This window comes from Euleptes europaea, chromosome 3 (assembly GCF_029931775.1).
Source record: "Euleptes europaea isolate rEulEur1 chromosome 3, rEulEur1.hap1, whole genome shotgun sequence".
NCBI lineage: Eukaryota > Metazoa > Chordata > Lepidosauria > Squamata > Sphaerodactylidae > Euleptes > Euleptes europaea.
The window spans coordinates 90,706,217-90,731,399 of NC_079314.1; the positions used below are offsets into that span (position 1 = coordinate 90,706,217).

General features: G+C 46.0%; 1 protein-coding gene and 1 non-coding gene across 2 annotated transcripts; both read left to right on the forward strand.

Annotated features, from left to right (window-relative positions):
• The first annotated feature begins 2,147 nt into the window (after positions 1-2,147).
• On the forward strand, positions 2,148-10,860 carry RPL3 (ribosomal protein L3). Its single transcript, XM_056846861.1, has 9 exons — positions 2,148-2,366; positions 3,075-3,243; positions 4,246-4,381; positions 4,994-5,180; positions 5,618-5,778; positions 6,689-6,790; positions 7,131-7,226; positions 9,130-9,249; positions 10,750-10,860. The coding sequence occupies exons 1-9, from the start codon at positions 2,327-2,329 to the stop codon at positions 10,792-10,794; spliced, it is 1,056 nt and encodes a 351-aa protein (XP_056702839.1). The 5' UTR covers positions 2,148-2,326; the 3' UTR covers positions 10,795-10,860.
• LOC130475904 (small nucleolar RNA U83B) lies at positions 5,296-5,388 on the forward strand. The gene has a single exon (XR_008933274.1). It is a non-coding gene; the product is annotated as a small nucleolar RNA U83B (small nucleolar RNA).
• Positions 10,861-25,183: the final 14,323 nt, after the last annotated feature.

Below are 25,183 nucleotides of genomic sequence, written 5' to 3' on the forward strand. Positions count from 1 at the left end.
GTAAACACTTGGAATGTCTTAAGAATTCCAAGTCCTTGTTACGCTCTCAGGAAATGCTATCAAAGTATACTGGAGTTTTGCTTTACATTTCTATTACTGGAGAATGGGATTTATTACTTGCCACTAGACACGCTGACTCTATGCATGTTTACTCAGAAGGCAGTCCTACCTAGTTCTTCCCAATTTGTATTACGCCGGTACAACTGAAGACCTTTCAACATTCCGCCTTTCAAAGACGATTGAGCACAGCCGGCGCCCGTAATTAACTACTTTGTTCATTTAAATAATGGCGTTATCATTTACCAGCTCCCGACTTCTCGGACAGTTTCAACATCTCGCGAGCTTGAGCCCCCCACGGATGCTTTGGAATGCGCGTGCGTTACTGCTGCGCGCTTACGTACGTACAAGGGCGAGGGCATAAATAGCGCGTGCGCTGTCTTTTCCTTCCCTTCTACGTCAGCTCGGAGCAAAGATGGTGAGTGGTGGGTGGGGGCTGGGGAAAGCGTTATCCGTGGCCATCGCCTCGATTATGGTTTCGACCGCATGGGGACTTACTTTTTCCTGCTGTAGGGTCTCTGTTGTCGGTAACCCGATAACTATTTAGGGGCTTCTTACACCGCGAACATTGAGGGAACACTAGGCCTCCGCTGACGCCTGTCCTCGGTTGGTGTAGCGAGGGGGATTCGCCCGTATTTGTGTAAGCCCCCATGAGATTTAGCTCGACTGTGGTATCGGCCTGCGGTGTTTTGTACAGGCTACCTCGATGTCCCTAAAACATGTAACAGCTGCTTAGGTTGAAATGGATTGGGGGTGAACCCGCTTAGCATTTGCCCCATTTTTTAAAAAGTACTTTTAACAATGGGATGTATGAAGGATAATTTTTCTTTAGCCTTTTTACTCTAAAGAATGTCTTACCAAAGAGCAGGGGTAGTACTGAGTAGAACATTGACCTTCCAACTCTAGGGGTCTATATAGAAATGTTAACTGCTGTCCTGTGAAAATAAACTGGCAAGCGCAAGAGCCTAAGTGTCTAGCTAGATATCTAACTGGGCTAATAGCACATATAGAGCTAACAAGTATTTGGATGTCTTTTCTTAAATATGGGAGTTGGAATTGTCTCTAGTGGTGTTTGACTACAATACCAATGTATTTTATCATTGGTGGCTGCTTATTGTAGAAGGGAAATTGATTTTCCCATAAGGATAATTAATTGTATTTTTTTTAATGTAGCATGGAAGTTTGGTTACTTTGTACTATATAAAAAGCTCATGCACATGCCATGCTGGATCAGACCATGGCCCATCAAGTCCAGCAGTCTGTTCACACACTGGCCAACCAGGGCTCTACAAAGCCCACAAGCAAGACCACTGTAGCAGCATTATCCTGCCTGGGTTCAACAGCACCTAATATAATAGGCATGCTCCTCTGATACTAGAGAGAATGGGCATGCCTCATGACTAGTAGTAACAGTACATGAAGAGGAGAAGCAGTATTTGTCCAACAGATGCAGAACCCTAAATATATAATTCATAACTGTTGCTATTGTTAATAGAACAAACACATGGCAGACTTATGTCATGGGACTGCAAAAGTATAAAACAGTATTGTACCTAAGGGTAAACGTCCTGGAAAGAGCTGATGAAGGCTAATTTATCATTTTAATAGTGTTAATGTGATCCTGTGGAAGTTGTAATGGTCTAGCCAGCATGGTGTAGTGGTTAAATTGTTGGACTAGAACCCGGGTTCAAATCTCCACTGCCATGGAAGCTTGCTGGGTGACCTTGGGCTAATCCCACACTCAGCCTAACCTATTTTACAAGGTTGCTAGAGTAAAATGGGGGAGAAGGGAAAGATGTAAGCCCCTTTGGGGAGAAAGGTAGAAAATAAGGTAAACAAATAAATGAAAATTCTGAAATTACAGTACTGTTGCTAAAAAAATCTGGTTATTTGGTCAGTAGAGTATGTAGATGCAGACACAGTGAAAGTACGTTGTGGTTCTCGTTTCAAGAAATTGATTGTGGATGGAGGAAAGGGTTTCATTAAAGTTTGTGTCCCAGTCTTTTCCCAATGAGCTTAGAGTATCTTAACCTCACAAATCATCCTGGTTTGAGATAGGAGGGGAGAGAATGAGTTGGTCACAGCTACCTACTGAGCAATATATATTTCTTTCCAGTCCCATCGTAAGTTCTCAGCTCCCAGGCATGGATCTTTGGGCTTTCTGCCTCGCAAGCGCAGCCGTCGCCATCGGGGCAAGGTGAAGAGCTTCCCGAAGGACGACCCCAATAAACCCATCCACCTCACTGCGTTTCTTGGGTATAAGGCTGGCATGACCCACATCGTCCGTGAAGTTGACAGGCCTGGATCCAGTATGTATCAGTCTTGAGGTGGGAAGCAGTTGGGAGGGAGGGAAGTGAAATTAACATTACGGCATTTCTTTTATTATTCAAGAGTTCTTCATGTATGCCCTCAGTCAACCTTATAACATAGGCCATTATCTCCATGTGGCAGATGAGTCAGCCTGAAAGAATTGCACCAGACAGTTGCAGTTTGTTTTTAGGCTACAGTAACACATAGAAGATGGGAGAAAGCTTTAGTTGACATTTCTTTTGGCCTGCATTAAAAGATTAGTCACAGAGAAAACGCCTGTTTTACTGTCTGTCTCTAGCCTTCACCTTGGGCACTTCTTCGGCTTTTCAGAATAGTGTTAAAATTGCACACTTGGGGTTATTGTGCTAACCTAGTAATATGCCTCTTTAATCTGACAGGACTTCAGTGTTGAATATTGGTTTTGAGCATAGCATTTAAGGTTTCCCTCAAACATGATTTTGTTGCACCTTAAAGATGAACAAAAAAGTGTGAATTAAACTTGGACTGATGTCACGTAATCAGCTCCACAAAAGCTACTGCCTCAGTAAGTCAAGCCAGTGTTGCAAGACTTCTGTTTGTGGTTGCTGCGACAGGCTAACACTGCTGTGTCCCTGGAATTTGTTATTTTGGAATCTGCCCTCAGTTGTAAGAAAGTATAGATTAATATGCATTGATATTAACTGTATTGTGTATTTTTTTTTCTGCAGAGGTGAACAAGAAAGAAGTTGTAGAGGCGGTTACTATAGTGGAAACCCCTCCCATGGTCATTGTGGGTATTGTGAGCTATGTGCAAACTCCACGTGGCCTTCGCACCTTCAAGACCATCTTTGCTGAGCACATCAGCGATGAGTGCAAGCGTCGCTTCTACAAGAACTGGTATGAGGGCAGTGATTAATTTTTCTAATTAGAAAGATATAATATGAAAATCAAGCCTAGGTTGTATCTACTTCTGGTGAGCCGGGTTGGTTTCCCCACATGAAGCCAGCTAGGTGACCTTGGGCTAGTTACAGCTCTCTTAAAGCTCTCTCAGCCCCATGTCTGTTGTGGGGAGGGGAAGGGAAAGTGATTGTAAGCCGGTTTGATTCTTCCTTAAGTGGCAGCAAAAGTTCGCATATAAAAACCAACTCTTCTGGAAGCATTTGAGAGTGCAGGGCTTCCATGTTGCAGATCTGGGGGAAATAATTCAGAGGTATCCTGAAGGCTTGATCTCAGCATTTATAGCAGAACACTTTTTGAAAGGTTCTTTATAGGAACTATACTGTGTTAGGATAAAGATGATGATAGTTCTCTGGTACTTGGAGATGAATACTACACATGATGATCTCCTCGACGGGCGGACATATGAAAATCGCCTTTGGCGCTTGTTGCTGATTGTCGAGTACTGAGTGTAGTAGGTTGTCTTCAAGGTGGCAAGCCCTGTTTTCTTGGAGCACCTTTGCTTGAAGACCTGGGAAGGGTTTTCCCCCACATACAGAACTTTGAATTTTGTGCAGTTGTAAATGTTTCTCTCCTGTAAGTTAATGGAGTCAAGGAGATGCTTCACTACTATGTAGTATTAAGAGGAGTGATTGTGTTAAAGTGAAAGCAGTTTACTTGCACATAAATATCAGACACGAGGAATTTCTGAATAGTGCCATTTCTTGTGACTGTTCTTTTCAGTGCATATTAATCTTTTCATGTATTTATGGCAGCTCCGCTCAGCTTTGGCAGCTTTGCCTTTGTCTGATGAGCTCCAGGCTCCTCTTGTCGGTGGAAAAGACCTTAGAAGCCGACAATGAGCCACAACTGACCTCCTGTGGCAGCTTCTTCCACTCAACCACCTCCCTGGGTGGGTTGATGAAGGGCTGTGCCAATCCCCCTCTCTGCTCCTCCTTGAAGGCATAAGTCCAAGAAGAAGGCTTTTACCAAGTACTGCAAGAAGTGGCAGGATGATGAAGGCAAAAAGCAACTGGAGAAGGACTTCAATAGCATGAAGAAGTACTGCCAGGTTATCAGGGTTATAGCTCATACCCAAGTAAGTCTTCTCTGTTTCTGGCAGCATATAGGGGCTTACGGAAGACCTTAGGAATTAATGGGGTTTGGTTATTGAGGGCTGAATGGAATGGGAATTGTAATTGGTATTTGGTGCCATGTAGCCTAGATGCTAATGTGCTGCAAACTCCTGCATCAGTGAGCATTTTGGCCAGGGCCCCATTTATTTGGCTTTGAATTTGACCATTTTAATAGATTGTGCAAAATCTTGAAGTCCCAAGTACTGTCCATGAGAATGAGGCAACTGCTATCTGAAAGACTACCAGATCTTGTGCAGCGTTAGCACATTTTGTCCTATTCTTCATTACCATTCAAGTTGCTGTAAAGCATTATTGCTCACTTTACATAGCAAGATCTGTGGACTCTGGAAAAATTATACAGCTATTATGATTTCTAATGACATTTGGTTCCAAAATCAAGTTTAATAAGTCAGTTCTGAAGTCGTGTTAAAATTTCAGAATCAGTAAAGAAAAAAAAAATCCAGTATAGGTTGGGGTTATTGAGCTCAAGATACCTACCTGATACAGGAAAAGTCTGAGAAGGCAACCTTGTTGTATACACTATGGTAATAAACACCTATTTTCTGGGTCCTCAGATGCGCATGCTTCCTCTGCGGCAAAAGAAGTCTCACCTGATGGAGATCCAGGTGAATGGTGGCACTGTGGCTCAAAAAGTGGACTGGGCCCGGGAGAAGCTGGAGCAGCAAGTGCCAGTATCAACTGTCTTTGGCCAAGACGAAATGATAGATGTCATTGGGGTCACCAAGGGCAAGGGGTACAAAGGTAATGTATTCCCCCACCTGATCCCATGGCAAAGATTTGTTTCTGGTACCTTTGTATTGTTGCCCTGGGCATAGGGAAGGAGGAGGGGATTACATTGCGCCATTGCTAGGTAGAAGCTGTTCAGTGATGAGGTCATGGAATATGCACTGGGCACAGTGCCTGATACCCGTGAGGAGTCATTCCATGCTGCCTTCCTTCTGAGATCAGCTTTGGGAACAATGTCTGGGAATAAATTTTGCTCACTTAGAAGTTATTTTTTTGTGTGTAACTTGTGTTTTAAGTGCCCCCAAAGCGGAGCAGTCAGATCCTACTGGTGGTAAATGCAGGAGGTACAGGATAGGTAGTTGAACCTTTGTTGGCTGCTTTCCTACAGGGTTTTTCTTTTTTCTACAGAGTCCAGTATATTGACACTTTCATTTGTTCTGTCTTGTTCTTAGGGGTTACCAGCCGATGGCACACCAAAAAGCTGCCCCGCAAGACTCACAGAGGACTGCGCAAAGTGGCCTGCATTGGAGCATGGCACCCTGCTCGTGTGGCCTTCTCTGTAGCTCGAGCTGGTCAGAAGGGCTATCATCACCGCACAGAAATCAATAAAAAGGTATGGGTGTACTTTGCAGTTTGCAGCCTTAAGATGGAGTGGTGTGTATATGTGCCCTGTGCTCCATAGAAGTTCCTGTATAGGTGCGGATTATAGCAGAGGCAGCTGGACTTAATCCTGCAGAGAGCTTTGGGAGTTATTTGCCTAGCTCATGTAGTTCATACAGGTTGCTGTTCACTAAGGGTTGTTGGATGAGAAATGGAGTCTCTTGAAAGCTCTTGGATTGAATTGGGCCAATCTAAATTTATTCCAGTAGGTGGCAATGTTACCTGATTCCTCCTCCACATCAGGCTGTAAACCTCTGAATCCCATTGCCAGGAGACCGCATTAGGGGAAGGCCTTAGCCTCTATGCCCTGTTTTTGGCCCTCCAGAGGAATTGATTGGCTACTATGTCAGACATAATGCTGAACTAAATTAATCACTGGTCTGAGCTAGCTGAGTAGTTCTTATGTTCTTGCTGTAGTTCTTCATACTGTGGCAAATTCTATTTTCAAGGCTCTTGCCATCCTCACGATTTTCGGAGCAACAGGCTGTTTGGGAAGGATCCACACTGCCAGTTCCTTATGCTGGGTATAACCCAATGCGTCCCTTAGCTATGAGCAGTTATACAAGAATGAATTAAAACTGCTTTGTAATGGGCCCAGTGAGTGATTGTCATGCTAAAGGCAATAACTGCAGTTAATAATTCAAATTAGAACATGCTTGTAAGCATAACTTGTAAGTGAAACATATCAAAGTTCAATAATCAGGTGTAGAAAGTGCTGCCATGATAATGGCATTTGTGACACATTGGAGGAATCAAGTTGCTTAGGAGAAAAGTCAGCCTAAGAGGGTTGGTATTGAGATTTGGTCATCGCTTTCCACAGTTCATTAAAGAGAAACTTTACCCCTCTTCTCTTGGCTTCTTAGATCTACAAGATTGGCCAGGGATACCAAATCAAGGATGGCAAGCTGATCAAAAATAATGCTTCAACAGAGTATGATCAATCTGTCAAAAGCATCAACCCTCTGGTAAGTGGTTTTCTAGTTAAAAAGATGTGGGTTGTGGGTGGAATATCTAGGCAATAAGACTTTGCATTGTGTGTAGGCCAAGGTTTGAGGGGCCCCACTATTCTCTGAGGCACAGGCACTAAATTGCAGTACTTGGATTATTAATAGCTCTGGCAGCTCCTGTAGTTTCTGTTTTCCTTCAGCATACAGGCAGATTCCCCAGGCTAGTTTTCTGTTGTAAATCCTGCTTGGGATGAAGTTAATAACTTCTGGTGCCTTGGTTTGGCAAACAGCAGAATTAATTATGACATTTAGTATTAAGAACTGCCTTGTATGTTTACTCACTGTTCTCCTTGTACAGGGCGGGTTTGTTCATTATGGTGAAGTGACCAATGACTTTATCATGTTGAAAGGCTGTGTTGTTGGGACCAAGAAGAGAGTTCTCACTCTGCGCAAGGTGAGCAATACAAGGATACTTCTGGGTCACGTTGAATCTCTTGTTATGTCATTCAGCAACTAACATCTTTAAGGGGGTGGTATTGCTTGCATCTTTCTGGGCATTGTAAACTTTACACCAGGAGTGTCGAATTCAATTGTTGCAAGGACCAGATATGATGTTGCAAGGACCACTTGGTTGGGCCGGGCCATGCCTTGCCAGCCCAGATTGAGAGTGGGAGGGTTGGTTGCCGTGGCTGGCTCGCGGGCCGAATAAGAGCTCTCAAGGGGCCGAATCCAGCCCGCAGGCCCTATGTTATGACACCCCTGCTCTACGCCATTAACACTAAGGAGTTTAGATGAGGCTTCCTGTACTATACATGGCAAGGTGCATTCCAGAACAGTAGGCAAGACTTGCACACCTTGAGGGGGAAGCTGGGGCTGTCATACATGATACCTTTCAGGTTGAGTGGAGAACTCTACAGTAAATACCTCTGGGCCGGTGTTGGCGAACGCGTGGCACGTGTGCTGGATTGGGCACACGGAGCCCTCTCTGTGGGCACGCGCGGGGAGCTGTTGCCATAGACGGGGCGGGTGGGGCTCTCCTCCGCTTGCAGCAGCCGGAGCCTTTCTGCATGGTGGCCATGAACGCTCCCTTCAGAAAAGGCACCCTCTCCGACGCCTCCCTCCAGAGGCCAGGCCAGGTGCAATAGAAGGGGCGGGGGGGGGCCTCCTGGGGGCAGGGCTAGGCGGCACTCTCCTGGCCGAAGCCTCCTTCTGACAGCGGCGGCCTGGAGCTGGACTTTTGGGAACTGCCTGAGGGGGACGAGGAGGAGGAAGGCAGCGAGGAGGAGCTGCTGCTGGAGCCTCGTTGTTGCCTCTGGCCTCGCCTCCCCCGCTTTCATCCCCCCGGGCTAGCCTCGGTGCCGCTGCCACTGGCGGGACCTTTGAGGGGGGCCGGCAGGGAAGAGCGCCCGACACACCGCCTTTCTCCCCCCACCTGCGTGCGCATCAGCAGGGCTGAAGGCTTCCCGCCTCGCACGCACGTGGCTGGCTTCTTCCGCTTTCCCCCCCCTCCAGCCCCCCAACAGCTGACAGGCGGCGGGGAGGCCAGCGGCAAGGAGGCCGGGCCTGCTCCTCCAGGCTCTAGGAGCAGCTCCTCGCCGCCTTCCTCTTCCTCGTCCCCCTCAGGCGGCTCCCAAAAGACCAGCTCCAGGCCGCAGCCGCCGCCATCGTCGTCCTCAGGCGCCTCTCCCCGGCGGTTTTCGCCCACCGTCTCCTCAGGGCGCTCGTGGAGGGCCCGGCGGCCCCTCAACAGCCGCGCGTCCACCAGAGAAGGGCCTGCCATCTCCCTCCGTCCTTCCTTTCTCCCCCTCCCCCTCCCCTTTCTTCCCCAGTTCTTTCCTTCTTTCCTTTCCCAGTTCCTTTCTTCCTCTTTCTCTCTGTCCCTCCCCCCACTCTTCCTTCCATCCTTTCTTCCCCAGTTCCTTCCTTCTCTTTTCTTTCCCAGTTCCTTCCTTTATCCATCCCTCCCCCTCCCTTCCTCTACTAGGGTTGCCAACTTCCAGGTGGTGGCTGGAGACCTGGCAACCCTAGCATCTCCCCCCCACCCTGCCGCCGGGAGACCTACACCTGGTATGGCCCCCGAATGATGCTATAAATATGCAAATAGCCCTTTGCAGGAAAAAGGTTCCCCACCCCTGCGGTAGATGCTTTAAGCCGTGTTGGCTTAAATTGCCATGTTGGCACTTGGCGGTAAATAAGTGGGTTTGGGCTTGTAGTTTGGGCACTCGGTCTCTAAAAGGTTTGCCATCACTGCTCTAGGCTGTGACTTTCCCACCCCATCTGCAGTGTTTCCAGGTGGCAGTCTGAAAACTCTAGTCTTTGTGGTTGCCAGTTCATTCTAACCCGCTCTTTCCCCTTAGTCGTTGCTTGTGCAGACCAAGCGTCGGGCCCTGGAGAAGATTGACTTGAAGTTTATTGACACAACTTCCAAGTTTGGTCATGGCCGCTTCCAGACAGCAGAGGAAAAGAAGGCTTTCATGGTAAGATTACTTGCTTGTATATCTGCTTGCTGCATAGATCCTTAAATGTAATGTTGATATGCTCATTGTGTTGAATCGGGCCTCTTCAACCCCTGTGGGGTTGGCTGAACTACTTCAAAGTGTGAGGGATAGGAATATGTTCCCAGAATGTGAAGGGAACATACCCATTAATAGTCTAGGCACAGGGGCAGCTTTTTTTGTTACCCATGGAAGATCTGTCCTGGAGATTCCATCTGAGCAAGGGCTCTAAGAGTACCGTAATAGTATGAATACCGATTACAGCCTATGTGGAAGGATGCTTCTAAATGATGTACAGTGGTATGTAAACACGTACAATTAGGAAAGTTATATGTAAAGAAGGTGTGTGGTAGAACTACCTTATACCTTACAATCCTGCTTAGCTTCTCTGAGGTTTCATTGGACATTGCTGTAAAGCAGCGGTTTCCAAACTGCTCCACTGAGCACTTGGTACTCCGCGAAACATCTCCTAGTGTTCCGTGAAGAGAGCGGAAAGAAAAATACTGCTGTCATTTGGTTTAGTATATAGATTCTAGGTTAAAATTAGTGCTCCGTGACAAATTTCTCTCCTGAAAAGTGCTCCGTGACTCAAAAAGTTTGGGAACCGCTGCATAAAGAATGTTAACAGTCTTGAGGGCTAGAATCATGCATAACATGGAGTTGTTAAAGGTGGATAAACGGTTGGATGTAGCTCTTAACAGGTGTGTTTTTCCCATGTAGCTTGCTTTAAAGCTTCTTTTTCAGACACAGTACATACAGATTAAATTGGAGGGGCTTTTATGTGCATTTGCCAAAAGGCCCTTTTGAGATACTATTCAAAAGGTTGGGTTCATCCAGTTGTTCCTTAAAGGTAAAGGTCCCCTGTGCAAGCACCGGGTCATTCCTGACCCATGGGGTGACATCACATTCCGACGTTTACTAGGCAGACTTTGTTTACGGGGTGGTTTGCCAGTGCCTTCCCCAGTCATCTTCCCTTTAACCCCAGCAAGCTGGGTACTCATTTTACCGAAGGGAACATTATATTCCCCATGCCAGAGTGTGCTGATTGCAGTCTTGTGTGGCATACTCTCAACATTTGCTTCACTGGTTTTAAATTTACAAATCCTACTTAGGACTACAGTTGTTAAGGCATAACTAACTCAAGTAACCACAAGTAGGCACTGTTTATATAAGTCTTTGTTAGATCGCGCCAAAATCTGCCTAGTCCAGCATGTTTTGTTAATCTACAACTAGCAGGCTGGTCACCAGTAATACAGTCAGTGCTCCGTCTTGGTCCTTTCCTACGCTTTATTAGTTGTATTTGGTGTGCATTGTATGACCAGTAGATGGCAGTACTACAATTTTAATGATCCTGTGATATTACCCTACCGCCTCTTCAAGAAGCAGGACAAAACAAAAATCATAAGGTGTACTCCTTGATAAGTGTGAGACATGGGGGGGAGTCTGTTTTGTACACTGACATTTTTGTGACTTTCTTTGCAGGGACCACTTAAGAAAGACCGTCTTGCCAAAGAAGAGGCAGCATAATGTCTGGCAAATTGTGGTAATATGGCCTGTAGTCTCTAATAAAGCTACACATATTTTTCAGAAACACTTCCTTGGCCTGTGCTTTATGAATTATTGTTGCTGCAACCATTGTTTAGCTGGATTATAATGGGTTGGGCATACTTGTCCCGTGGGTACAAGCAGGTAGGATGTTAGGTGGCAAATGTCCTCCTTTCAGTAGACTTGCTTGTATATATATATGTGCTCTAACTGTAAATTCACTTGAAGGTTGACTGTCAGGCTGGATGGAGCTTTTTGGGGGCCCTCTGACTAGGAGCTCTTGGTCTTGGGGCATCACGCATGTTAACCATCTGTATCCTGGTAGTGGTGTTCTCTGCGGGGGAAGCTGGGATGACAGTGTGTTTTATTTATCGGCTTCATTTATGCTCTGCCTTTCTCCCCAATGGGGACTCAGTGGCTCACCACGTTCTCTTTTCCATTTGTCCTCACAACAGCCCAGTGAGGTTGGTTAGGCTGAGTGTATGACTGGCCCAAGGTCACCCAGTCAGCTTCCATGGCAGAGTGGGGATTTGAACCTGGTCTTCCAGATCTTAGGCCAACCTTCCAACCACTACACCACACTGCCTCTATTCTAGATGGGCCTATGAATATTGCAAAACTCCTTGTAAGGCCCAGCAACCACAGTTCTTTGTTCTTACCTGCCTGAACAGATACATTTCCATGACAACAGGTGCACTGTGGCACCACCCAAATTTGAATATAGCAGGCTGTCCTGTACACTCTGTTCCAAGGTGCTCATTATTCCTTCACTGTACAAGAAGATGCAGAAGGCTGAGTTAGCTTGTTGTTGTGTGTCTTTAACCTTCTGGATCTCCTCTGTACTGTGGTGATCATTTTTTGGTAAACCTATGTCCCTACTCCCTGTTCTAAAAATGTTCTAGGTGGCTCATAACAGCAGTCTCGAAGTAGGTCTGCTCAGCTGTATTCAGTGGGGCTTACTCGCAGGAAAGTGTTTTGAGGATTGCACTGTTAGTGTGGACTGTCATGCACATGATGTGGTACACACGGCGGGTTGTTTTAAATTCAGATATGTGTAGCTCATGAGCGAGAGTTGAATATTGGGCATTAATGTTATAACTGAACTGTGTTGTGTTGGAATATAAAATCACCTTCATGGCCAGCAGCTCAGGAACCTTCGTACCTGCTGTTAGTACTGAAGCAAGCAATTAAAAATGAGATTCAAAGGAAGCAGTCAGGTTGGTTGTTTTGCCTAAGACTTGCCTTTTTGGTACATTGGGGCAGAAGTGGTGGGTCACTTGCTTCCTTTGAAATGTCAGTACAAGCTGTAACCTTTGGAGGTTTTTAAGCAGAGGCTAGATGGCCATCTGTCAGCAATGCTGATTCTATGACCTCAGGCAGATCATGAGAGGGAGGGCAGGAAGGTTTGCATCAGTGTTTGGCTCTCATGGCCCTTTCTTGCATGGCCGATTGCCACTTTGGGGTCAGGGAGCAATTTTCCTCCAGGCCAGATTGACCAGGGATCCTGGAGGGGTTTATTTTTTTGCCATCTTCTGGGTATGAAGTAGGGGTCATGGGGGGAAGTAGTTGTGATTTTCCTGCATTGGGCAGGGGGTTGGACTAGATGACCTTGGTGGTCATTTCCAATGCTTTGATTCTAGAGATTATATAACTACATGGACTGTTGCATGGACCTGTATTGAGGACCTTGAATGGAAATAGCTAACTGTTCAGCTGTGGGTGATTGGGTGGTCCACTCAGTTGCATTTTGTTATACCATGCTTTTACCATTGGTCCTTGGTGGAGCCTGTTGATTACAGAACTCTGTAGTCCTACAGATTGCTTTGATTACTTCTGCAATTCCCACTTGTGCTGTAATGGTTTCAGAAGAAGGTGGAAGGGAAGTATCAGGCCTTCCCTTGACACATTTTTTCTGTGGCTTTAGGAGCCCTGCCAGACTCATATTTCAGGTTTTGAGATTATGTATGATCATGTTCTTAAGTATTGCTTCCACAAAAAATGCTAGGCACCACCACAATGAAATTTCTAGGCAACCTGGTTGCCTGGGATTTGTCAAGCCCTGCCCAAGTTCATAAATTCACAGCTGAGTTAGGGGGCTCTGAGCTATTTCTCATTGTAGGGGACTTTGCACTATTAGGCTGAGTGTTGCTGGGAGGTAAATAAGTTCTCTGTAATCAAAATGCCAAAGAATGGGCATCTTCAGGTATTGTGTTCTTAGTTTAGTTCATAGTTGGTTATCAATAAAATATAACTTTCATACTAAAAAGGGCTGGGGCAGCATAGTGCTAAATACCTTGAATGAAGTACTAGTTCAAATTTATTCCACAGTTATTTAGCCACAGTATGGTATTAAATGTCAAACCTCCTGGCAACTGCCTTCTAGTGTAAGTCAGTATTTCTATTTTGTAGACATAAGAGAATCACTTATGGCCCCTTTGTTTGTGGCTGAGGTGAGGTTTGAATCAGGGGCAGCTTACCTTGGTGCTCACTCTTGCCCACTACGCTAAAGGGATAACCACGATGACTGGCTTTTCAAGACTGCCTGTAGGGGTCATGTAAGGTATGTGATGCACTTTGGGCAATTAAAACTTTGTGCCTGCACTTTCCCTGGTACAGTCCCTGGATTTCCAGAGGATTCTTTTTGCTTGCAACACATTGTGGGGGGTGCACAAGGAAGAGATAGACCTGTGCAAGGTGGTAACCAAGTTTATTCAATTGCGCTTTTTAAAAAAAAACTTCCTGGCCTTTGCTTGCTCTGCCTGTTGGCTTCCCAAGCATTGGAAAACTACAGGGCAAAGGTCTACTGGTTGGGACAAGGGAGCAAAATACTGGACTGGGGAGGAGGGCATGGCTCAGCGGTAGAGCATCTGCTTGGCATGTAGAAGGTCCCAAGTTCAGTCTCTGGCATCTCAAATGTAAAGAGATCAGGGAGGATGCAATGCGAAAAAACACTGCCTGAGACCCTGGTGAGCCACTGCCAGTGTAAGTAGACAGTACAGTCCTTGATAGACCAGAGGTCTAGTTCAGTTTAAGGTAGCTTCACATTTCAGTATTTTGGGTGACCATGGAGGCATTTCTTTGTCTTGAAAATCTAAAGGCTGCAGTCAGGGGTGATTCCTTGGAGGGGGAGTACTATTTTAACTCTGGGATTAGTAGCAAATTCTACTGAATTAAATGGTATATTTTTCCTAAGGAGGTGTTCTTGCTCAGTAGGAGACATTTCTAGGCTCCTCCTGTTACTAGTTTTGACCTTTCAAATACCAAAATATGTCAAGGTGATGGAGAAGGGGGTTGCTGAATTTTAAGAATATAAAGATTGTGGTTTGAAGGCTATTGTTTCACTTAGGTTTGTGATAGGAAAGTAAAACCCAGAATTTTTATTCTCTTTGGTGATTTCTACATAAGCAGTGATCGGTGGTCAGTATAGATAAATCAGGCCTCGTTATGTGAAAATGCCCTAGGAAGAAACCCTGCTGTTGCAAACTGAATGTACCAGTAGGTGGTGGTGCACTCTTTGCTCTCAGTGCTTTCTGTCAAATCGTGCTTTTACTCAGCCTTTCAGTTGCTGCGGCAAATTCTGCATCCTGTGTTGAGCACACAGTCTCCACAGCAACAAGGAACAATCAAACTAGGGTCAGGGATCAGGACTTGACTGAGCTCAGTCTGGAAGAGACTCTGGCCTGGGAGGAGAAGTGGCTTCTTTCGTCGTTTCTGTGTTTTAGTAATTTGCCGATCATGTGCAGTTGCCTTCTGTAAGCAGTCTGTTAAAAGACTGATGACCTTCGTGGTGATGAGCTCTGCAGAGTGTGGTTTAGACAATCATCTATTCTGAAATCATGCACGTATCCGACGGTGAGCTTGAGGCCCTGAAAGCTCTTGCTACCATAAATTGGTCACTTTAAGGTACAGCACGTCTCCCTTTTCTTTCAGCAGCCAGATTCACAATGTTCCCCAGTATGGATGTGCATCCTGAAATAAGATGTATTTCATCTGCAGCTCTTTATCACATTTGAGTTCTGTTCTTCAGTGAAGGCGCTCAGGGTGCCATACTTGAGGCTTCCAGTAATGTTGTGCAACAACCTTTTGAGAGGTTAGATGGAGAGTGGATGTGACAGGGATTTACGCTAAACTTCACAGATAGCAAGAGATTTTAATTTAGGGGTCTCTAATGCAGTGGCTTTCCTTTTTTAACAAGTTATTACTCCCCATCTAGCTTAGCATTGCCTGACTTTGAGGCCTTCTGTGGTGTTGGAAAAAGCCTTTCTCTGCTGAACCCCTGTTATCTTTTAACTTGAAGGGCTCAGGGACTGAGCCAGGGACCCCTTCTGTATGGCAAAGCATTCTCCGCCCCTGAGTCACAGTCCTTCCTCACAGAGCACTGGTTCTCAAACTTGAAACCAGCTGGGTGACCTTGGGCTAGTCACAGTTCTATTAAGAACTCTCTCAGCCCCACCTACCTCACAGGGTGTCTGCTGTGGGGAGGCAAAGGGAAGGTGTTTGCAAGTCAGTTTGATCCTTAAGTGGTGGAGAAAGTCGGCATATAAAAACCAGCTCTTCTTAACCAGCTCTTAATATTCAGTTGAGGGAACTAGCTGGCAAAATGAAGCAAAAATCCCGGTGGAGTTGCCCAGTCCTTCCAGCCGTGGGACATGCTGATTTGTGTGCGTACCCTTGCTAGGAAACATCAGGCTTGAGACCAGCATGTCCCCGGTCTCCTCCTCCTTAGCAGCTGAAGTGGAAAGCAACGGCTCCTCCTCGGTAAAGACTGCGTTATGTTCAAGGTTGCCTCAGGCGCACGAAGGGGGCGGTTTGAGGTTTTGAGTTTTCCGTTCCCACAATTAGCTTCACAAGTGGCTCATCTGGCGCCGCTACGTGGGACCAGTCTTCTTGCTCTGATCAGAGGGACAGGTGGAACGCTTCAAGTATGCTTAACATAGGGAAGGAGTTTATTAATATGCCCAAAGGGGATGAAGCTTCTTTGAGCAGCCTGTGGCTGTTCTCTACTGCCTTGGCTCCCCCTACTCTTTGAAAGACATGTTATTACCCTCATCCTGCCCCCCCACCCCCATTGCTATTTGATGCTGCAGATCTTAAGTGTATATTTGATGCTAGGCTTGTTTTTGTAATGGTAGCTTGGTTTGACTTGTGATTCAGGCATGTTTAAAACTGCTGCTTTTCAGTCACCTTAATTATTATTTATTGGTCTATGACAGTACCTACCTAGAGGCCTCCACCAAGCTGATTTTAAAAAAAACTACAGCAGGGAGATATTCCTTTTCTTGCATAGTAAACTGACAAGGTGGAGTTATGATACTGCTTTTATTACCACAAAAGTGCTTGAATGATTTTGCCCCAGGCTGTGTGTGTCGTATTAAACTTTGCAACTTGCCCGGGAGCGGGATGCACTTCTCAACCCCAGCCCAGCACCGAACGGACATGCTCATCCTATTTGCTCTTCGATTGGATGTACTTCTCAACCCCAGCCCAGCACCGAACGGACATGCTCATCCTATTTGCTCTTTGGTTGCTTTTGTCCGCATTAAGAGTACCATTCCCCCCTCCCAAATTGAGGGTGTGAGTGGGGCCATCCACAGAGTTCATTGAAGCACCTCACTTCAGTGGAAATGCCCAGTCATTACAGCTGCACCCTCCTGTAGACTAAAGCAGGCCTGAAACCCGTTGACAGCGGCCTTTGTAGTGCTATTAGTCAGCACACTGCTCCGATACAGCAGAGGTCAGGAGGGAGGAGAAGCCCCGTGCTACCTGCCAAGTCAAGACAGATTTCAGATCCTCTTGAACTAACAATTTCCTTCCAACATTCACAAAGGCTTTTTGATCTGCGCTAATCACCATCATTCATATTTATTATGTTCTGTACATCCAGAATAATCATCCAGAGCAAGGTGTGGATTTAACTTAGTTTACATTAAGATGCTGGGTTGGGACAGCCAGACCCAACCCTCTTGACTGAAATTATGTACTCTCCCTGTGAACATAGCCATTTGCCTGTAATCCTTTCAGTAAACTGGGGCATGAGTCATTGGGTGGGGGAGAACTAGAAGAAAACAGCAGAACTAACTCCAAGGTCTTCATCAGGTTTGCTCTGCTTCTTGCTAGGTGCCATACTGGATAGAGCTCTTGTGAAAGGGATTCTGAGGCTGAGAGAGGCAGTTTCACCTGACACTGTACTGTAGAGATAGAGTGAAGCCTGCCAAATAATCTCTACCCTGAAGCTGTTAAAAGTACATATATCCAGGGTCACATTATGAGAAGACAAGAGTCATTGGAAAAGACAATCATGCTAGGAAAAGTGGAGGGCAGCAGGAAAAGAGGAAGACCCAATGAAATGGATTGACTCAATAAAGGAAGCCACAGCCCTCAATTTGCAAGATTTGAGCAAGGCTGTCAAAGATAGGACATTTTGGAGGACATTGATTCATAAGGTCGCCATGAGTCGGAAACGACAGTACACACACACGCGTCCAGGGTAGACTAGCAATTGGTGTTTGCTTTGACCCGAACATTGCTCCCTTTTACAATTTCCGGTGGTTTCTGTTTCTGGGCAGTAAAAATCCACCTGCCATGGGCTGCGTCCATAGCAAGAGTTTCATGCACCCCATCTGCTATGAACCAATCCTCACCGCCTGCTGAAGTGAAGCATAAGTATGTGGGTATGAACTGAGTGGATGTTCTTCCCCGTTTGTCCTGTTTCCATCTTCTCCTGCCCCCTTGCTTGCTTCCCCTGTGTCAAGTTGTAGATTGTAAGCTTGTTGGGGTCAGGTTGATCTTCCATCTATCATTCTGCAAAGGTCCCTCCATGTTTTATAATATGGCACCATTGTTGTGAATGGCAGTTCACAAAAATGTTGCAGAACGTTAAATCAGCAGAATCCTCATCTGCCACAGCTTTGTCAAGGCATTAAAGTTTGCAATCATGGTACATAATTCCATACTTGGCAAACACAAGCATGGGATTCCATCTTTATTTCTTTAGTTATAGGCTGTGTGTGTTAGGGTGACTATAAATACAAGAATAGGAGAGGTGTGGATAAGGGTCGGAGTGAAGAATAAAGGAATCTTCTGCTGGTTAATGTAAACATTTAACTACTGGGGAGGTAAATGGTGTGTTAGTGTGACAGTTTTCGCTTTGGGTTTGTTTGGAAACATCTCAAGTTTCCTAGAAAAGGCCCATTTCATCAGTATTCATGTGATTTCATTTTTGAGGAAGTTTCTCTTCCTTCCCTCTTAAATTGAGTGTCATGAGATTCTTTGTGGTCATTGGCAAAATGCAGAATGCACTAAATATAGCCTTTTTCTTGCGGTTAGGCTTCCCCAAAATGCTACTATTGATACTGCCTGCCTAAGCAGGGATTTTGGTGGTGATGGGGGATTTTTCTGGAGTTTCTAAGTGTGGCATAACCATCTAGAATATCAGAAGTCCTGACTATATTGTTCCCATATTACCATACCAATATTGTTCATATTCCACATAGGGGTGAAAGTAAGCCAAATAATCCAGGAAGAAAGTGGCCGAAGGGTTCCCTCCCATCTTTCTGGAAGAAATGTAAGTTGCTTTCACCCCTGCTTCCGTGTGGACCATAGTATAGAACCTGGCATCAAGTCTGATAAGTGTAGTTTAGTCAAATCACCCAGTGAGTTTCATGGCTATGGATCCTGAACCCTTGTCTCTGCTCTAAATCTAACCATGATACCAATACTTCCTGGAGTGATGGATTTGTGGCAGGCAGCGATGAAACCCTTTAGTGTCCTGTGTTCATAAACGCTGTAAGTTGAGGAGGTATGCCTTGTTTGCCATCTGTTCCGAGCCTTGGGAAGAAATCTAGCCTCTGGATTTATCCTCATGGCAGGATAAAACAACTCTCCTTCAATGGCTGACAGAAGCAGTCACAAATCATTGCAAATGGGGAGAAGGGCGCTAGCCAAAATCCCACATGCCCATTTGCCCCTTGAAGTGCTGAATGTCCACTTGGTAATTGATTCCCAGTGGGGGAGGGGGCGAAGTCCCAGAGCATTGGTCTGTGGAGGTCAGTGTTGTCTTCTGTGGTTTGTGGATCTCTGAGGACCCAAGTAGAGATGGAAAGTTGGTTTTTATATGCCGACTTTCTCTACCTTTTTTAAAAGGAGAATCAAAGTGGCTTACAATCACTTTCCCTTCCCCTCCCCACAACAGACACCTTGTGAGAGAGTTTGGAGAGAACTGTGACTAGCCCAAGGTACCCCAGCTGGCTTCATGTGGAGGAGTGGGGAATCAAACCCGGTTCTCCAGATCAGAGTCCACCACTCTTAACCACTACACCATGCTGGCTCTCTAGAGGTTCTTCATATCATCTCTTTCCTGAGCCTTGGTTAATTAGAGATGCCAGGGACTGAGCCTGGGACTCTTTGCATGAGAAGCACGTGCTCTAACACTGAGCCAAGGCCCCACCCATAGCTACTGGTATAGCACATGCAGCCTTCGTCTCCCAGTCAACTGCTACCAAAATAAAACAAATTCACACCTCTTTTAGGGTGTGTTTAGGGATGCTTGAACACCAGCTGCTTTGGATCCTGTCCTGATTGCCAGTTGCAGATGATTTTTGGATGACTGGTTCAACTGCTCGTAACCCATTTGCGGCAGTTCAAAGTGTTACTGTATTCCTGCAGAGAGTAATGGCACGTTTGGCTTTCGCACCTGTGTTGTGTCACAGCCCAGTGGAGCGCCCCCCAAAAAAAGTCACTGCTATGAACTACTGTCTTCTGCCAAAAACCAAGAGTTAAATCAATCATTAAGCATATAAACTGGCAAATCAGCACTATTTTTTTAAAATGCTACCATCTGCTATTCCTTTCTTTCTGTATTCCTTAGTCATGATAATGGCTGCCAATCTGTTTGGAGTGGGAGGGTTTTCACATATGCACAATTTTGCCAACCACCGTGGGAGTTGTCTCCCCTCACATCTGCCTTTTACATCTTAAAAAATCAAGGGCAATATGTAGAGCCAGCGTGGTGGTGTGGTTAAGAGCAGTGGACTCTGATCTTGAGAACTGGGTTTGATTCCCCACTCCTCCACATGAGCGGTAGAGGCTGATCTGGTGAACTGGATTTGTTTCTCCACTCCTGGGGGACCTTGGGCTAACTGGTTTTTATATGCCAACTCCCTCTACCACTTAAGGCAGAACCAAACCAGCTTAGAATCACTTTCCCTTCCCCTCCCCTCCCCACAACAAGACACCCTGTGAGGTAGAGAGTGTGACTAGCCCAAGGTCACCCAGCTGGCTTCATGTGGAAGAGGGGAAACAAATCCAGTTCACCAGATTAGCCTCCACAGTTCATGTGGAGGAGTGGGGAATCAAACCCGGTTCTCCAGATCAGAGTCCACCGCTCTTAACCACTACACCACGCTGGCTCTAGGGAATGGGCTTACCTTGATTGCAACTGTCAAACCAGGTAAACTCACCTGTGCACACGGTCACTGCAACATTCACAGCATCCCTACAGGTTCCCTCCTTCTTCCCTACATCATGATCTTGCAGTAGTTCTAGGAAGGACCCAGACTCCTTGCTATTAATATTGCCCTGGTTTGTGCTCAACCCATTGACCCTCTTTTCTTCCACTACTCCACCTACTACTTGGTTCCTCATGAGCAGCTGCTTCTCATTGTAGGCTACTTATGATCTGAGGAGCTTGTTCTGTGGTTGCCTAGCTACTTCTGTGTGTGTGTTCTCCCATCTCCAGGCTGACACTTAAGCTGAGTGGGAGCCACTTTGCCATGGTCAACTCCCACACAACGTTAGCCGCATCCATAAATGGGAACCAAACAGGCTTGGGTGGTAACATGGCTTCCTAAACTATAAACCCTCTTCCTTGGGCAGAAGCTGGTCAGGCGAGCAAGCACCAAAAATTTTATATGCTGCCTCTCCTGCTTCTAGCAGGAGTTCCTTGCCTTGTTGAGCCCATAGGCATTTCTGGAATTTTGTGAAACTGGTGGATGCTGCCAAAGGATGGCTGCCACAGAGACAGGGCTGATTTCAAATGTCGGGTACCGAGCCAAGTGTTGTCCCACAATGGGAGCAGCGGCTTCTGAGTGAGCGCCCCTTGCAAACAAAATGTTTCCTGGCCTCTTCTGAAGTACTTCCTGCCCCAAAGATGTGGACGACAACCCCAGATTAGCTCACTTCTTTGGGAAAGACATGACGCTTGGTTTGAGTTTCTAAAGAAAGAAGAGTTTGATCTCGGTGTTGTCATAGGGAGAAGTTTCCAAGCTCAGAGACATAAGGAAGTGTGTGTCTATGGACAAGTTGAGGCTGTGGCATCCTGCCTTGAGTGAGCGCGGTGCTTTGCTGACCTGTCAGCCAGTAGGGAGTGAGCTTTTTCTGTTGTATTTGAGACCCTTTGAATGTTATCCCCCAAGACTCAAGAAGCAAGTCAGTGCCAGGAAACACGTTGATGGGTAGGCATCATAGTGCCCACAGGCACTGTGTGCTGGATATAACTGGTGTATAGAATTCTATACCCAACCCCTCCCCTCAAACTCCCTTATACAGAAGGAGGGGTAGAAATATCTCAATCCCACACCATAGCACTCACGTTTGAGGCTAGCTAAGTAGCTTCCTGCTTAATGTTTGCTATGGGAATGTGCTACATACAGCACAATTTTTTTGATGCTCAGAGCTAGGTTACCAGGAAGCAGCTCGCCTAGGCACAAAACTCAGCCATCTGTCACTGTTGTTCTGTGGGGGTGGGAGATTCCCAAACAATTCTCTCTCCCTGATGATTTCTCTCCCCCCACCCATATATATATATATTATTGTTCCTTGGGAAATGGCAGTGCTGTCGGGGGGGGGGGGTAGATATGGTCTTTGGAAAAGTGTTCTTGACCCCAATTGCCTCCAGTTTCCAGCATTTGGTCATATATTTGTAAGACTGGCGGAGAGTCTTCATCTCTATTGAATGGTGTACTTGGGTTGATGAAGAGGAAATGGAGGCTTTCCTTCAAAGTGATAACTAGCCAATAAAAAATAAATACCTCAGCAACAGAACAGATCATTTCTGAGGGAGAGTTGTCTTTTTGTCTTGTTTTATTGGAATTTGAAGCAGAAGTAATGCATTGCACATGATGGGGGCACAAGAGCATGCTTTCATTTCTCTATTGCTGAAACAGTCCCCGCAAATTCTTCTGTCTGGCCTTTCCTCTTTGTTCTGGGCTCCTAATAGTCATTTCAATTCCTGACCTGTTCAGTCTCTGAGATGCATCATGTATGACAACTGGAAAAGTTTACATTCATAAGTTTCTTGGATTCATTTACTAACTGGTTTATCAGAATTGTTGGGATATTTCTACACCATCTAGGAACAGGACAGTTGGCAAACACGTCAGCCAAGACACTCTGGTTACTGGAAGTCTGAAAATGGAACAGCTGTACATTGTAACTCCAGAATGGGGGCTTAGAAGTATGCTCAGGGTCAATTTAATATTTGCAAGTATGGTAAAATGGGGGAGGGGCTTCTGTACTCCCAAATTCAGTTCCTTTGGTGCCTTGAACTCTGGGCTGCTTGAAGTTATCATGAAGAAGGTATCAAGGCTGTGTTTTGAAAGAGGTAGAATTTTCTTGTCAGTAATTATACCCTGGTAACTAGGATGGGTGGATTTATGTGTACACTGTTTTTCCATTTTTATAAGCCAAGATGTATTTCACATGCTCACCTATACAGCGGCCTGGCCTGATGCATTGTGATAGTTAATTTTGTCAAGTAAGGTCTCATAAGGACCAGCAGGACAGCTCATTTTCTCCAACCACTAATATTAAGGTGTTCCTACATTGTGGTTTTAAACAAACTGAAGTTCCAAAATAGTCCACAATGAATCTCAAGTAACATGTTCACAGGTCTCAGTAGGAGAGGAATGGAAATACACAGAATACATGAACAGCAGCATGGAACAGGAGTTTGAGACATTTGTGTGTTTGTAGAATAGAGAAAATGTAGTGAAATCAGTTCTTGGATCTGGGCTGGATTCACTCTTCCATCGATGGTCTCTTGTGAAAGTCCCAATTAATACTGTGCTGCAGCTGGACTATGGGAGACGATCAATGAAGGGGCCTGGAGTGGAGAACCTCTTCCTGTACTGTAGCAATGGACACTGGAGACTCCTCCAGGTCCAATCCATGGTGACCCCAATTAAAGGATTTCACTACAAGCTGGGGTGGGTGAGAACCCTGCCTGAGATAATGCTGGGTTGCCAGCTCCAGGTTGGGAAATACCTGGAGATTGGGAGGGGTGCAGCCTAAGGAGAGCAGGGTTTGTGGAGGGGAGAGGAACTTCAGTGGGGTATAATGCCAAAGAGTTCACCTTCCAAAGTGGCCATCTTCTCCAAGTGAACTGATCTCTGTCATCTGGAGAGCAGTTCTAATAGCGGGAGATCTCCAGCTACCAAGTGGAGGTTGGCAGCTGTAGATCCCGCAAAGAGGCATTGGTCAACGAGAGGAGTACATGGACTACTCTATGTTCAGTAATAGGTGAAATCATTGCATCTGGGCAAAGGCAGTTGAAGATGGAATAAAAGTATTAACTGCTTCTGGGTCACATAAAGCAGCCCACTAGTACTGATCGATTTGGGGGTTCCTTTCCACCCTATTCTAGCACTCCTTGACAGTGAAGTTCCAAAATAACCTGCAATGCATCACAAGTAATATGAACACAGGCTTCAATGAGAGGGCAACGAAAATATACAACAGCATGGAACTGCTACCAGCTGACATAGGGTGTAGGTGGAACATCTCTCTGTTGGTCAGGGGACTAGAGCAACTGCCCTATAAGGAACGGTTAAAATGCTTAGAGCTGTTTAGCTTGGGAAGAAGGCAGTTAAGGGGAGACATGATAGAGGTCTATAAAATTATGCATGGTATGAACATGGAGAAGCTTCCCCCCACCTCATAATACCAGAACACAGGGTCATCTGCTGAAGCTGGAGGGTGAGAGATTCAAAACAGATAAAACGAAGTATTCCCACAAAGCACAGTTAAATTGTGGAACTCCCTGCCCCAGGATGTGGTGATGGCTGCCAACTTGGAAGGCTTTAAGAGGGGAGTGGCCATGTTCATGGAGGAGAGGGCTATTCAGGGCTACTAGTCAAAATGGATACTAGTCATGATGCATACCTATTCTTTCCAGGATCAGAGGAGCATACCTATTATATTAGGTGCTGTGGATGCTGCTGCAGTCATCTTGTTTGTGGGCTTCCTAGAGGCACCTGGTTGGTCACTTTGTGAACAGACTGCTGGACTTGATGGACCTTGGTCTGATCCAGCATGGCCTTTCTTACGCTTTTATGATGCATGTTCAAGCCTCCATGACTGCTCACTCCTGTCCTTTTCACACCTGCCTTGCAATCCATATGTACAGTACTGGACCAAGCTTGTTGCTCCCTCTTCACTCTTTAGCCATTCCCTTCTTTCCACTTAGCCTCTCCTCTAATTTGCCTAGTAGATACGTCCAGGTTTCCTCCTCCACCTTGACCCACGCACTGAGAGGAGGGAGAGCATGTTCACATGCTGAAGGAACCAGGTGGCTGGGTGCTCCTTCCTCAGCTGATGAGCCCCGCTCCAGCCCCCATTTTGGCTTTTGTCCCACGGCTGCCTCTTGGAAGTGGAATTCAGAGCAGCCCTGACGTGTGCTCACTGCTGCTATTGCCTGAACAGGCTTCTTCTCTGAAGCTGGGCCAGAAATTCTTCACACCCATTCCCAACAGGCCCCAAAGGAGGGGAGGGAGGCAGGCAGCAGCAGCAGATTTGACCCGGGATGAGGGAGCGCTGCTATGTAAGGGCTATGGAGAAAACTCACTAGAAACACTTCGCTTAAAACCAATCTTGTCCTAGGCCCAGAAGTGGGGAATTCGCAGAGCAGAAAAGGACCCAGATGCCCTTCAGGTTCAACTCTTGCCCGTAATAACAGGGATATCTGCCCTTCTAGGCCTCCACCAATCAGTCCAAGCAACACAAGCCACAGGGCCCATCATGCAGAGAGCAAGCGCAAAGTCGAAAAGGGCCGTTCTGGTTAGGGAGGTGAATGTGCTGGTAACGCTTCTGCTTCTTAGCCCCGCCCTATCCCATATTGCCAAAGAGGTCCCATTTCTGAGGCTCCTTCCTCGTCTGGATGTTAAGTTGGTGCTCTCAAACAAAGGGGACCCCATGGGGCCAATAATCATGACTGGTTGTTGATGAACTTCCCGGGGCATAAAGGGATTTACAGCTCTAATATTTTAAAAATAATTTCCCCCTTCAAGTATCTGTTTTATCACAGTGAGCAGCAAAGTAGCTAGATGACCCTTTCAGAGGCCGGCCGGCAATAGTTAAGTTTCTCCGGCCACAGCTA

What these genes read in the sequence shown, in the direction of transcription:
- RPL3 (XM_056846861.1), top strand. Translation starts at nt 2,327, where the DNA reads ATGACCCACATCGTCCGTGAAGTTGACAGGCCTGGATCCA. An exon ending in GCACAGAAATCAATAAAAAG is followed by an intron (nt 5,779 to 6,688) that starts GTATGGGTGTAC and finishes TTGGCTTCTTAG; the next exon opens with ATCTACAAGATTGGCCAGGG. An exon ending in GAGTTCTCACTCTGCGCAAG is followed by an intron (nt 7,227 to 9,129) that starts GTGAGCAATACA and finishes CTTTCCCCTTAG; the next exon opens with TCGTTGCTTGTGCAGACCAA.